At 49.4% G+C, this 12,787-nt stretch overlaps 1 protein-coding gene across 3 annotated transcripts in view; it reads right to left on the bottom strand.

The window, feature by feature from the left end:
• The window catches only part of Snx29 (sorting nexin 29), a 405,066-nt gene that overhangs the window by 15,799 nt on the left and 376,480 nt on the right, over positions 1-12,787 (bottom strand). For all 3 annotated transcript variants that reach the window (XM_032912855.1, XM_032912856.1, XM_032912857.1), the window contains one exon: positions 1,979-2,118. In XM_032912855.1, coding sequence (XP_032768746.1) covers positions 1,979-2,118 — 140 coding nt within the window. The remainder of the gene's footprint in view (positions 1-1,978; positions 2,119-12,787) is intronic.

A 12,787-nucleotide genomic window follows, 5' to 3' on the forward strand; every position in this document is an offset into this window, starting at 1 on the left:
AAATGCACCCATGGACATTCGCTCACTAGACAGGACCTTTAAGCTCCCAAGTCAATGTCAGAAAAGAAACAAGGAGGCCGCAGAGGTTTATTAACATGATGCTTTAAGGGATTTATCTCTTTAGTTGACAAGTGCGTATATGTGTATTCATGTATATTTATGTGTCTGTGTACATATGTGCCTGCTTCTTGTATCTGTGCATTTGTGTACACACACATGTCTATCTGTGTATGTCTGTGTAGCATGTCTGTATATACATATCTGTGTCTGTATGTGTGTGGGACAGTATATATGTATATATATTTGTGAGTGTGTGTGTGTGTAACTGTTTAACTGAAACTCTCTGGCTAGGCTCTTCATTAAGGACGCTGATTTCATGGTCTTCTATGAGCAACATAGATAGAAAACATCTTTGGGGATCCCTGCCAAGATGTGCAAGACTTGACCGCAGATCACCTCTTTGAACCCCAAAATGAGAACAACCTGTAGCTCTCACCCTGCAATCTCACCTACTCACAAAAGACAGGAGAGATACCCAAAGAGATAAAGCTACTTAGGGCTGACCAGAGTTTTTAGCCTACTGTTTACTCAAAATTCCACTTTTCCAAATCTTCTGCTGAAATTCCTTTGTTCTTTAAGCCTACAAAATTGGACCCTGTGTTCTGTGTGCTAATGAGGAACAGACAATTTCTCTCTCAGTACTGATTAGCACTGACAGCTGGACCTGCATCCCATGCTGGACACAGCACTGACATGCAGCTGTCACAACCCAGCAGCCCAGCATGTAGCAATGAACACCGGTCTGTGATGGCTGGACTGCTGGAGCCAGCTGTGGACCCTGGTATCCTTGGGGACCGTCCTTCTCTCAGATTCCTTGTCATCTGTCCTTCTGGGCCTGGCCTGGAATTCCCTTTACAACTGCTGGTAAAGTCTAAACTTCTGGGGCTCAGAGGGAAAGGCTAATTCCTAATAGATGCCTGGCTAGAGCTGCCTGAGACATGAGCTAGTGTTCCTCATGATGTAACTGACAGTGAGAAGATGTAGTGTCCCAACATGTCTCTTTTAAACAGGGGAAAGTTATCTTTTAATATACAATGCATTAGACTTAAAGACAACCGAAACCAGTAAAAGGATCTCTGCAGAGAGTAGCTCTGTCTGTCTGGTCAAAGCTCAAACTGGAAACTCTGGGCACATTCCACAGACAGAGTAGAAATCCACCCATTTCTGGTTACAGCATCACTGTGGGTGTGAACAGCCCAGGTTCCTTTCGGCACACTCTTGTAAAGAACCTCAGCAGAAGGACACGTTAACTTTGTCCCAGCAAGTCATACAGACTCAGACAAGGACTTCTCACGTGAGATTCTCAAACTTAACTGTGAGGATCCACAGGCCTCTCCCTGAGGCCTGTTACACCTGGGACTTCCACAAGGAGAGTGTATTAGAAATGGTATCATTGCCTTCCCACACCTGGAGATCATGAGAATCGCAGGACTTCATGATCTTGGTCATCTTAACTCAAGGACATAAACGTTCCAGGCAATGAAGACATTTGGAAGAGAGGGACAAGGCACCACTCCAAAGCACTGCCTAGATTCATCCTCCTAACAACAGCACCAGAGCTGTGGGTACACATTGAACCCCTAGGACCGCATGGCGGAGGTCCTCTGCCTTCCACACATGCACACACACGTAAAAACATGTAATAAAAAAATGTAAGCTCAGTGCTGACGGAGGACCATCAAGGATGCTCATTCAGACACTGGGTTGGCAAGGTCCAGGTTGGAGTTTGTTTCAGCACCAGTGACAGCTCCCAGGCGCAGCAGTCCAGGGCGGAATTTGTTTCAGCACCACCGATAGCTCCCAGGTGCTGCCGCTTTGCACACTGGGAAACCTGCACAGAGGCCCGGGAACCTAACTCTAATTGTGCAAAGGGAGCAGAGCTTAGCGCCCAAGAGCATGCCTCAGGACAGATACTCACACGAAGAAAGGCACCAGCTGCACCAGGGTCTCCTTCTTGGGGTTGGCAGCAAACTCAGGCACCATCTGAATGACCTTGTTCATGACGCTGCGTAGGTAACTCTGGAGTTGCTTTCGTCGCTCTTCCACAAACTTGGCATCCTAGGAACAAGGTAGAAAGGTGTACACTCATATACTTGCTTCCTAAGCTCAGAGAGGATCTTATCCAACACGCGCCCATCAGGTGACACTGGCAGAGGAGCTGGAGTGGAGAGTGGCGTGCTGGCTTGCTATGTGCAAGGCTCTGTTACATCTCCAACCATCACTGCTCAAGGTGGGATGGGCATCAATCAAAGCATCAGCCCCAGGACACGCCTATGCACAAACTGTCTGCATGGCTTCACATGTGCTATGGGAAAGATGCCTGGGGCAGTGTTTTATTAAGCATAGGAAAGGTGTCCCAATACCTGTGTACAGAGTGCTCCCAAAATGATTGAGTGAGTGAATGAATCACCAGATGTGGCTGTTATTTCTGATGGAGTTCACAGAGACAGCATAAATACACAGGCATACTTAGTTATTGACCGTACTGCTATCCTCTGGAGTACATACTAATTTATCTTCACAGTTTTTCAAAATATGAACCTGTCGCTGATTACAAAAGATTCAACATGTGACTAAAGCAGTGTGGCACAGTCTGGAGGTAGGCACAGTGTCCAAGTCACAATCACACCCCTAGGTGTGTATTGGGGGCTCCTCACTCCTCACTTGGGCTTACTCTGTCCTGTGTCTGTCTGGCCTTTGCAGACAGGGCTAGCTCCCCAGACAGCAGCTGGCACCATTGTGCCTGTGCTTGGAACTGTGTGATGGTCTGATGCCCCCTTATATCCCCGCCTAGCTCTACTCCTGCCCAGGTGGGTCCTGGCTATGACAAAGAAATGTGGGCAGAATGGATGTCAGCAAAGGCCTTTCTGGCTCGGTGTGGAGAGAAGGCTGTGGAGGGGCAGGAACTCAGCCTCAGTCTGGTGGATCACCCACGCAACTGTGGAAAGGGCTGCCGACAGCAGAGCTCCGCCCTTGCACCAGACCACGGAGTAAGGATTCCTCTCTGCTTCCCCTGAGCAGAAGGAGCTCATCTCGTCAGGGGCTTAGGTATACTCTGCCACTGGGGCCTTATATTGATTGGATGGTATCCAGACAAGCCTCCCAGTGCTCCACTCACCAGCAGAGAACTCCCGAACAGTCTGGGGTAAGCATGAGTGAACAGGGTGCCTGGTGACAGAGGACTGGCTTATTTTCATGTCTATCCCTCAGAAAATCGGACTCTGCAATACCAGACACTTATTTACAGCTATGACTGTGGTTCTCAGAGACTTCAGTTTTATAGCACACCGTGTGTGTGCTCTGGGAAGTCTCCTCCAGGAACTGTGTGTGAGGAAGAACCAGGGGACTCTACTAGCAGGACTTCCCGGGCTACCACAAAGGCAGTGTCTTCTTGTCCCAGAGTCTTGCCATGAGTTGCCCCAGTGTGCAACCCTAGTGCTCTGGGCTGGGTGGGCATAGCTAGCACTGCCCTAAACCTCTACAGCCTGGAGGGATCAAGTCAGAAAGGATCTTCCAAGCCCACGCCAGAGCCACCTGACCTGTGCTCACTGGGTCTGGACACTGACTCTGCTCCTTGCTCTCTACATTAAGCAATTAGATGTTCATTCCTGAGAGGGGTGATGGGTTGGGTGAGGGTGAGGGTGAATGGACCTACCTCCCCAGGCCTGGGCTTTAATTTGCATCAGAAACCCCTAAGGCAAGCTTGAAAGGCTCTGTAGCAAGACAAGACAGGAGCTATTAGCCCTGAAAGGGACTGCAGCAGGTTCTGGGCGTAGGCAGAGACACTCAGCAGTATAGCCACAATCAGAGATGGGTTTTTACAAGTGGCTTTGCTGAGCCACCAAGCCCAAGGAAGGTAAGTGCCCCAAGTGGAGGCCAGAGGACCCCCCCCCCAATCCATCAGGTATCATCTTAGCAATGTCTGCTTTCACCCAGGCCCTGCCAGGAGTGACTTGACAGATAGGGTTTTACCTGGAGGAACCCCCAATTCTTCCCTAGCACCCACTCATCTTGAGTGGCAACCAATGTCTAACCGCTTGCTCTGTGTGTGTGTGTGTGTGTGTGTGTGTGTGTGTGTGTGTGTGCGCGCGCGCACGCGAGTGTGTGTGTGTGATGTATGTGTGCCTGTATGTGGAGACTAGAAGATTACAGAAGTCTTGGGTATTGTCCCTCCAGACATACTTTTGAGACAGAGCTTTTTACCTGTGGCTCACTGAGTAGGCTGGGGAGCTGGCCTCAAGGCCCTCCTTGCTCTGCCTTCCCTCCCTGGCAAGGGCTTTACAAGTTTGTGCCATCATATGAGCTTTTTTTCTTTTTTAAAGGAAGTGGGCTCAGCTATTTTTCTTTTATCTGATGTTACGTTACAGAGTGGACTAGCTTCCTACCTCCTGACAAAGTTTAAACCTGAGCAGTTCAGAGTGAGCGACAGCACCTCTCAAGTCTTCCCTGTGCCCATGCTCCTCACAAGCTGTCTCATTACAAGACCACCAAGGCTGCTGACAGGTTTGGATGGGGAGACGTAGCCCAAAGCCCTAAACTAGACAGCAGATAAGCAGGAACTCAGGCCCCAAGGAGCAATTTCAGACCCTTCAGCTCAGGAGACAATCCTCAACCTTCACTGAAAAACCCTTTTGTTTTTCTCTCACTGACAGGCACCTGCATTCAGTTCACAGAGGTCTCACTTCCTCCTTGAGTGTTAGCAGAAGCCACTTTCTGTATGGACAGAGGGATACTGATCACCTCAGTACCCAGTAGACTGTCTGACTTTGACTTAGCGCCACGAGCTGCCGAGACTCATGAGCTGCTACCAAAACTCCGGCCCCCGGCCTGAATATCCCTCCGCCATGTGCAGAGTCATGGGAGAGTGCATACCTGCAACTGGGGAAGGCCATGTGGTCCTCTCCGTAAACGCTGATGCCCTTATTTTATTACAAAAGTGCCTCAGGCGCCCCCAGTAACTCATCTAACAAAACAGTGGCTTCTTCATTATATGGCCTTTTCACCATGTACTGCTGAGGAACTAAAGCCAGGGCCTCATGTATGCTAGGAAAGTGCTCTACCTCTGAGCTAACATAGCCATAGCTGGATGTGGTGGTGCATTCCTATAATTCCAGCATTTGGGAGTTGAAAGCAGAAGGATCAGGAGTTCAAGTCCAGCCTCAGCTGTGCAGCAAGTTGAAGAATACCTGTCCTACATGAAACTCTATAAAAAAAACAGGACAATAAAATAAATAAGGAACAATGATAGCCACTTGATACTTCATTCTTAAATACTTAGTATATAATTCTAGAAAATTAGGGCATGTTTCTATGTAATCAAACACTATTATTACCTCCAACAGAGAGAACACTCACATGTTGGTATTATGGACTGGCGCATCTGAAGTTTCAAAGGAGCCTGCTGCCTCTGAAGGCTTTCTGTGTTTCTGATTTTGTTTTTGAGACAGGCTCAAAGTTAAAGTTGGTCTTAAACTGGTGAGCCTAGAATCCTAGTGCTGGGGTTACAAGGCTGACTACTCTTACAATGAGAATGGAGGTATCAAGCCAGGACCTCAGCCAGAAGCTCCCCCAAAGGTTGAGGGGCAATGTGGACAGGCAGAGTCAGCCCTTCTTGTGAAGAAGTCAGTTCCCACCATTTTTACCACACATGGAGTCAGGAGTCTACAGATGAGGTTTGACCCACAGGCTGTTTTGTATGGACTGAGCTGAGTCCACACAAAGATTAAAAGCAGAGAGTTCTTAAAAACCTAGATCCTGGGCTTCCCTTTCACACCCGGCAGCCCTATTGTTTTCTCTTCACAGTGCCTGCCGGCCACTCACCTGCCTTCCTTCATTGGTGTCTCTCCCCCTGCCCCAATCCCACTGCATATCTCACATAGGTCAAGCCTTGTCTGTCTAATTCACCCTGCATCATAAGATCCTCACAGGGTGCCTGAGGGAAACAAGGACTTTGAAAAACAACTGGGTGAAATATGTTAATCAGGAGATACATGAGGAAGGCAAGACTGGTGGCCAGAGACAGCTCTGTGGAAGCCATGGTCCATGACCAGGTGAGAGAACACACAGACCCAAAGGACAGGGGAAAGCAGACAGGCTGGTGTGGACACAAGTCCTTGGCTCTCAGGGCCGCTAGAAAACAAAAGACCGTGTGTCAGTGAGCTGGCTCGTCAGAGCCTGTGTGTCATCCAGGGTACCTGGGGTGATATCACTCACAGAGCCAGCCCTAAAAGGCCCAGGAACCTGGCTAATTCTGATCGTGCTCCCAGGGTGGCAGTCAGCATGCAGAGTAGAAATGATGAGGCTGGGTGTGAGCCCAGCACATAACCTGCCAGACACCTCTGCTGGCCACTTAATGAGCTGGTGCTGTCCACGGACCTGCTGCTGTTTATAGCTGTGTCTGAATTCTACCATCAATTATGGGTGGAGCTGTTCACTGAGTAAGCAGGGTGCACAGGGATGTTTTAATGGGAGTATTTAGTCCTCCCATAAAGGCCCATTTTACTTCAAGCTTCAGAAAAGAAGGAGAGCATTAAATTAGGCATTGCTCTAAAGGAGGGTGGATGTCAAGTGCTTGGGTTCCACCCATCCCTGGGCAGTCTCTGACATGGCTTTTCTCCTGCAGGAAAAGCTCCACCCTGCAGCAGTGCCTTCCCAGAGGAAAAGTCACTGTGCTTCCTATGCCCCCTCACACTCTTACCAGGCACAACCTGGAATTCTCAGTTGGTCCAGTCTGGCTGGAGCAGCAGACAGGCCAGTCCCTGCTGAGAGGGGCAGCTTCAAAGTCAGCAGATCTAAAACAGGTCACTGGCCAGAGAGTTTACAAACCTTGAAGAAGCTTGAGTTTCCTCCTAGTTCTCACCATTCTAGTTCTCACCAAGGTAAACACCGGCACTATTTCATCTAGCCATCTCTGTCTGCCACACCATATCCTGGAATATGGCTTCCCACATCACATACATGGAAATTGGTGACTAGGCTAAGAGCACCCTGGCTGGGTTCTGATAAATGGTCACTGGTAAATGTTGCCAGGGATAGAAAAAAAAGGGGAGATTTCAGAGAACACCATATCCCACAATCATCTCCATGTACCTTTGAGGGAAAAGCCAGAGGCTGGTGTCTGGACCAGATGCTCCACCCCGGACCTACCATTTTTCTCAGACTCAGAGATGGCAGATCATAGCCCTGGGACTGGGCAGCACAGGGACAGAATAGTCAGGAAAGAGTTTGGACATGCAAAGCAGCACTCCTAAAAGATCAGTGGCATGCACTAACCATGAACATCAACCGCAGACAGAAGGGGAACCATGCCTGTTCCAGGATGGGCACCAGGAATCCAACTGCACGGGGGCCACACTCAGCCCATCACACTTCACATGGTGATGCTAACCACTGCAGCGCGGCTTTCACTGAGAGCTCACTCTGTGCCCAGCACTACACGACAGGTGACGTGTTCCCTCAGCTGCCCTTACAGCAGCTTTACGAAGGCACTAGCTTCCCATACTGCAGAGGAAGACACTGAGGCTCTGGGGGATCAAGGGTCTCCTCCACATTACACAGCTGAGGTTAGATTAATAGTGAATGCCATCTGTCCTGACTGCACCAGTCACCTGCCTTGAGAACCAATGTACCAACAGCAGGCTAAACCTGCAGCTCTGACAAGAACAGAAATAAGAAACCACATGCCACAGTTCAAACCTTGGCTGGAGGAAGGAGAGTCAGAGGTCCCGGAAGCTTGTTCTGCTCTGGTCAAGTCAGATATGGTGGTCAGTCTGCCCACAGGCAGAAGCCACTGTGAAACTGTCTCTTGTATCTTCCCACTCCCCTTCAGGGACGGTCACGGGCCGAACTCTTGTGGGGCCACACTGAGCCACAGGAAAACCCTGCCTTGGTTGCTAGGGACCAGGGTGGATATCTTTAAACCTGCTTTCTCTTAAGTACTTGAGATTCCCCTCTGTTTTTGCTGAACTTAAGAGTCCAAAATGCTTCTTCAAGATAAGAGAAGCAGATGAAGGCAGGCCCAGCAGGTCTCTGCACCACCCACATGCCACTGCGATGGTCTGAATAAGAATGCCCCCCTAGGTTCAAGTTTGAATGCTTAGGGAGTGGCATGATTTTAAGGGATTAAGAGTTGTGGCCTAGTTAAAGGAAGTGTGTCACTGGGGGTGGGTTTTGAGGTTTTAAAGTCCCAAACTAGGCCTCTTCCTGCTGCCTGTGGATCTCAGCTCCTCCTCCAGCACCGTGTCTGTCTTTGTGCTGACATGTTTCCTGCAATGCTGATAATGGACTAAACCTCTGAAGCTGTAAGCCAGCTCCAGTGAAATGCTTTTCTTTATAGGAGCTGCTGTGGACACTGTCTCTTCACAGCAATGGAACATGGACTAAGACACACACATGCATTTCTTTACTTAGTTAATAGTCACTTTCTTAATGCAAAGTCAGGGCTCTGACCGGGTCCTCACATGCTCTAGCACAAGCTACACCCCCAGACCCAAGAGCCTCCAGTTCAATAGATGACCTTCCCACACTGACTCCTGCCTGTCCAGCACTCACTCTTCCCCCACCATGATGCTGTTGAAACTACATTATAATCCCTTAAACAGCTTTCACTTCCTGTGCTCAGCCCACTCTGCCGGAAGAAGGCATACCTGCTCCTGGAATGGGCTGGGCCCAGATGTTGGAGCATCCATGATCACCCCAGTTATGAGTCCATGTGTTGTAGAAACACTTAATCCCAATCTGGGGTTTTACCCTGCCTTTAACCATTTAGTGACCCTGAGGTCTGAGGTAGGGACACCATCAGGGTACTGCATGGCCATAGCAGAGCCCATCAGTCCCTCTTCAGAGTGATGATTTTTAAGTCATGGAACAGATATGTAGGAACAGACAGACAGCCCTTCCCATTGAACTTATTCCCTGGAGCCATGGCATAGCACTTAAGAGGGTCTTGGGATTCCTTAATCCCGAGGTCTACTGGCAGGTCTCATATCTACAGCAACTGCAACTCATACACTTAAGGATATGCCAAGACAGTAGCTGAAGCTGTTCTGGGACTTGACAAATGCCTGTGACTTCCAGTGGTGACCAAGTCCCAGGAGCCACAGCTGCCATTGGGTTTCACCACATATGTTCACTATATCCAGAGAGTAGCTGCTTTGACTGGAATGTAAGATATCCCTCACAGGCTTCTGTATCTAGACCCTGGGCTCCCAGCTGCTGTAGGGATGCTGTAGAAACTTGCAAAGGTGGGTTCCAGCTAGAGAAAGTAGATCACTAGGTCAGGTCTTGGGGTTATATAGGTTACATAGCCTGCCTATTTCACGTCTTGGCCTCTGCTCTGTGTCTGCTATGATGGTCAAGTCTCCTTCACGTGGTCTTGCTACCATAATTTCTGTCCAAACACGTAGAACTAAGCATGCATGGGCTGAGGCCCATTAACCCACATGCCCTGATAAACCTTCCTCTTTCAAGTTATTGATTTCGTCAGTGCCATGTTGACATAAATGGCTAACAAAGACAAGTTTAGTTCCATTCCAGACCCCAGGATAAACCCTGGACTAGGTAACCAGGCTGAATCATGGACTGGCCCCTTGTGTCTTAATTTCCCTATGCATAAAATGGGTTCCACTAGGGGGAGCTGATGAGAGTGGGAGTGGATGGGTGGGTGGGTGACATTACCAGGCACTTGGGCCAGATAACATGGCACTTTCTGCCTTGACCTTGCAGGCACTAGTACCAGAGGTTTCTGAATGCTTCCTGTGGGACCAATGACCTCAGGAGCAAGATGACATTATCTTTCTACTTGAGGACATCAAAGTACCACAGTATGCTCACTTTAAACTGGTACGGGGATTTGAACTGTATGCCCTGACACTCAGAGTTCTGAGGGAGAAGGCGTCCTGTGCAGCACAGTCTGACCAGCTCCAGCTCTACCCTTGGTGGAAAAGCTTGCGTACCTATGGGGCATGTGCCTGCTTGGGTCACCAGTGTCCTGAGCCTGGACACAGACATTCAAATCTCCACAGAGGACAGGTATCTCCTCACCTCAATGGCAAAAAAGGACAGGGGACCCAATGCATGGTGTGAAGCCTATGGCCAGCACAGGTCTTGTGCTAGCCCTCCTAGCCACTGTAGCCACACAGATAATAGTGACACGTCACTGCCACCCAGTTTAGCAGTTCTCACCCTGGCTCTGGGCCAGCTCAGACTCTGCAGCAGCCACACCTGGCCACGGCAGAGCTTATTCTGAGCTTGTTTAGAACTCCTACCTCCGCTGGACAGAACACTCCACTGTCCTCACACTGCCTCAGGCCCCTCTGCTGAATGACTGACCGACCACAAGGGAATAGCACCTGGGAAGGGCCTGCGTCCTGCCTGCCTCTGAGAAGCTGCCTGGTTCAGTCTATGAGGGTGATGCAGGACATAGCCCTCTCCCGGTGCAGATGTCAGCAGCATTCGGTGGTGGCACAAGATAGTCTGGAAAAGGCATAGCCCGACCCGCTGCTTGCCCAGCTTGGGAACTGAGAACCTGCAGGTTCTCAGGAGCACAGCACCACTGGAAAGGGGTAGCTGGTAGGGTCCATGTCTCTGGACTCAAAGTATGTGAGGTATGGTCAGTACCACAAAGCCAAGCCGACAGCAGGATTTGCTGTAGCTGTAGTGAGAGCTGTGAAGCCCAGTCTATGCTGCTCTTAAGGAAGGCCTTCCGTGAGAATCCTCAGGAAGTGCTCTAGACTGGGCTCTCTTGCTCCACTGTAGGAGGCAGGCAGGAGACAGAAAGGGAGAAAAGAAAAGGCAAAGGTGGGAACAAACAGAAAGCTACCTGGTGGGTTTGTGGGGCCAGCTTCCCAAAAGACAGGCCTGCCTGCCCCAAGTGAGGTCTCATCTATCATGCAGTTCACAAAGCCACTTCCGATGCCCTGTGGGTAGCGGTCAGGCCCAAGTGACACTTCACTGCCAGCATCTGATAGCCCTGCCACCTCCATGCCCATTCTTGTCTTTCAAGGAGGGCTGAGTGATTCCACTCTGGTTGACAACAAATGAAAGTGTGTGAGAGTGTGTGTCTGTGTGCATATGTTATATTTGTGTTGAAGAAATCCGATGCTGTACCAGTTCAGACAACACTACCACCTGGGCCAGCCTTCTAACACAGAAATAACTGAAGCTCTTCTGGGTGAGCACTGATGCACACACACCATCCTGAGCCACTGGGAGCATGGCTCTTCTGTAGTTAGCTCCCTTCTGTGTACAGGCTGACACACAGTAGTTACTCAAGAAAGACGTGGCAGGCAGCAGGGTGCAGGACCGTGGTTTAGGCAGGATTGATCCAGGACCATGACTTGGCTAATCGCAGCTATCATGACTGAGCCTGGCATGATACAGGACCCCAGCATGAAGCTAAAATAAAGCAGTCATTCCTGCTCGTGGTGCTTCACTGATAGAAAGTGAGCTAGGAAGGCAGGTCATGTTTGCCCAAGGATCCTGCCTGATAAGAAAGCCAACTTAGAAAAACATAGGCAGAGCAAGAAACTATTAGATGGTAGGCAGGGGTCGGTGAGTACCCAAGAGAAGCCTTGGACTTTTAGATCCAGCCATTCCTGAAGTCAGATTCTATTACACAAGCCAGTAAATTCTAGTTATGTAGTTGCATAGTAAGATGCTATTTTAAATAAGCAAACAAAACTTATATGGAAAAAGAAATCATTATTTCTAAGAAGCCAGCCCTGAACTTCCAGGATAACAAAATTCAAAATTCAAAAGCTTTTACCCAGGTGCAGTCTGTGAACGTGGCAGGGCAGACAGGCTCATGCAGGGGAATGACCCACTGCACTAGGCACAGACCAATGGCTGCCACAGAAAATGTTAAGTGCAAGGGGAAGCCCTTCTTGTTTGCTCTGTCCCCTCAGTTGTCACTATAGTTTCCATAACCATCACTGTCACAGCCCTTACTGTAAGACACAGCCAGATCTCAGGAGGAATGTGGCCTTTGGGTCACCAGCTGACAAATTCTGCCCGGAAGCTATGTCCACAGCACTGGTCTAGGCCTCCCATGGAGATAGACCAACATCACTAGTGTGATCTGATGTTCCCGAGGGTCCTCAGCTCCACCAAGTTTTCTGACTTCTTCGTTCCCTTCCAGCCTTCACGGCTCGTGCCAGCTTGCTCTGCCATGTGCTCCTAGGTCTGCACACTGACCCCATCCTCCACCTGGAAGTGACAGCTCTAAACTGCAAACTTAGTATTATCCTTTGCTGTGGTTTTGGTGCCTCCCTCCTGGCACATATGTGTCCACTTTTATAGAAACAAACCATTAAACATGCAGCCATACTAAAGCTACTGAAAGAAAAGAGAGTCAAGAGAGGTATACTCACGGGGTGAGTTCTATGAACAGGGAGGATTCAAGCTGAACCTGACAAAGAAGAAAGACCCACCATGGGAGGAGTTGGGCAAATTCAAAAGCTGTGCATGCAAAGGTCTGGAGTCAGGAAGGGGACTGAGGGCTGTGGTCTAAGGGGAGACAGATGTTATCTGCTTCAGTGTGGCCACCGGGAGGCTGAGGAGATTAAATGAGAGAGTGCACATAGGCAAAGCCTATGCTTTGTGAGTAGTACCCGTGCATAGCTAGCAGCAAAGAGCTGCCGTTCTTAGTGGATGGCCCTGCTAACGTGAACAGGGTTCTGTTTATTTCCTGCTCATAGGAAGAAGACTGCCTAGTTCATGGGGAAAGCCA

Source organism: Rattus rattus, chromosome 9 (genome assembly GCF_011064425.1).
Source record: "Rattus rattus isolate New Zealand chromosome 9, Rrattus_CSIRO_v1, whole genome shotgun sequence".
Classification (NCBI taxonomy): Eukaryota; Metazoa; Chordata; class Mammalia; order Rodentia; family Muridae; genus Rattus; species Rattus rattus.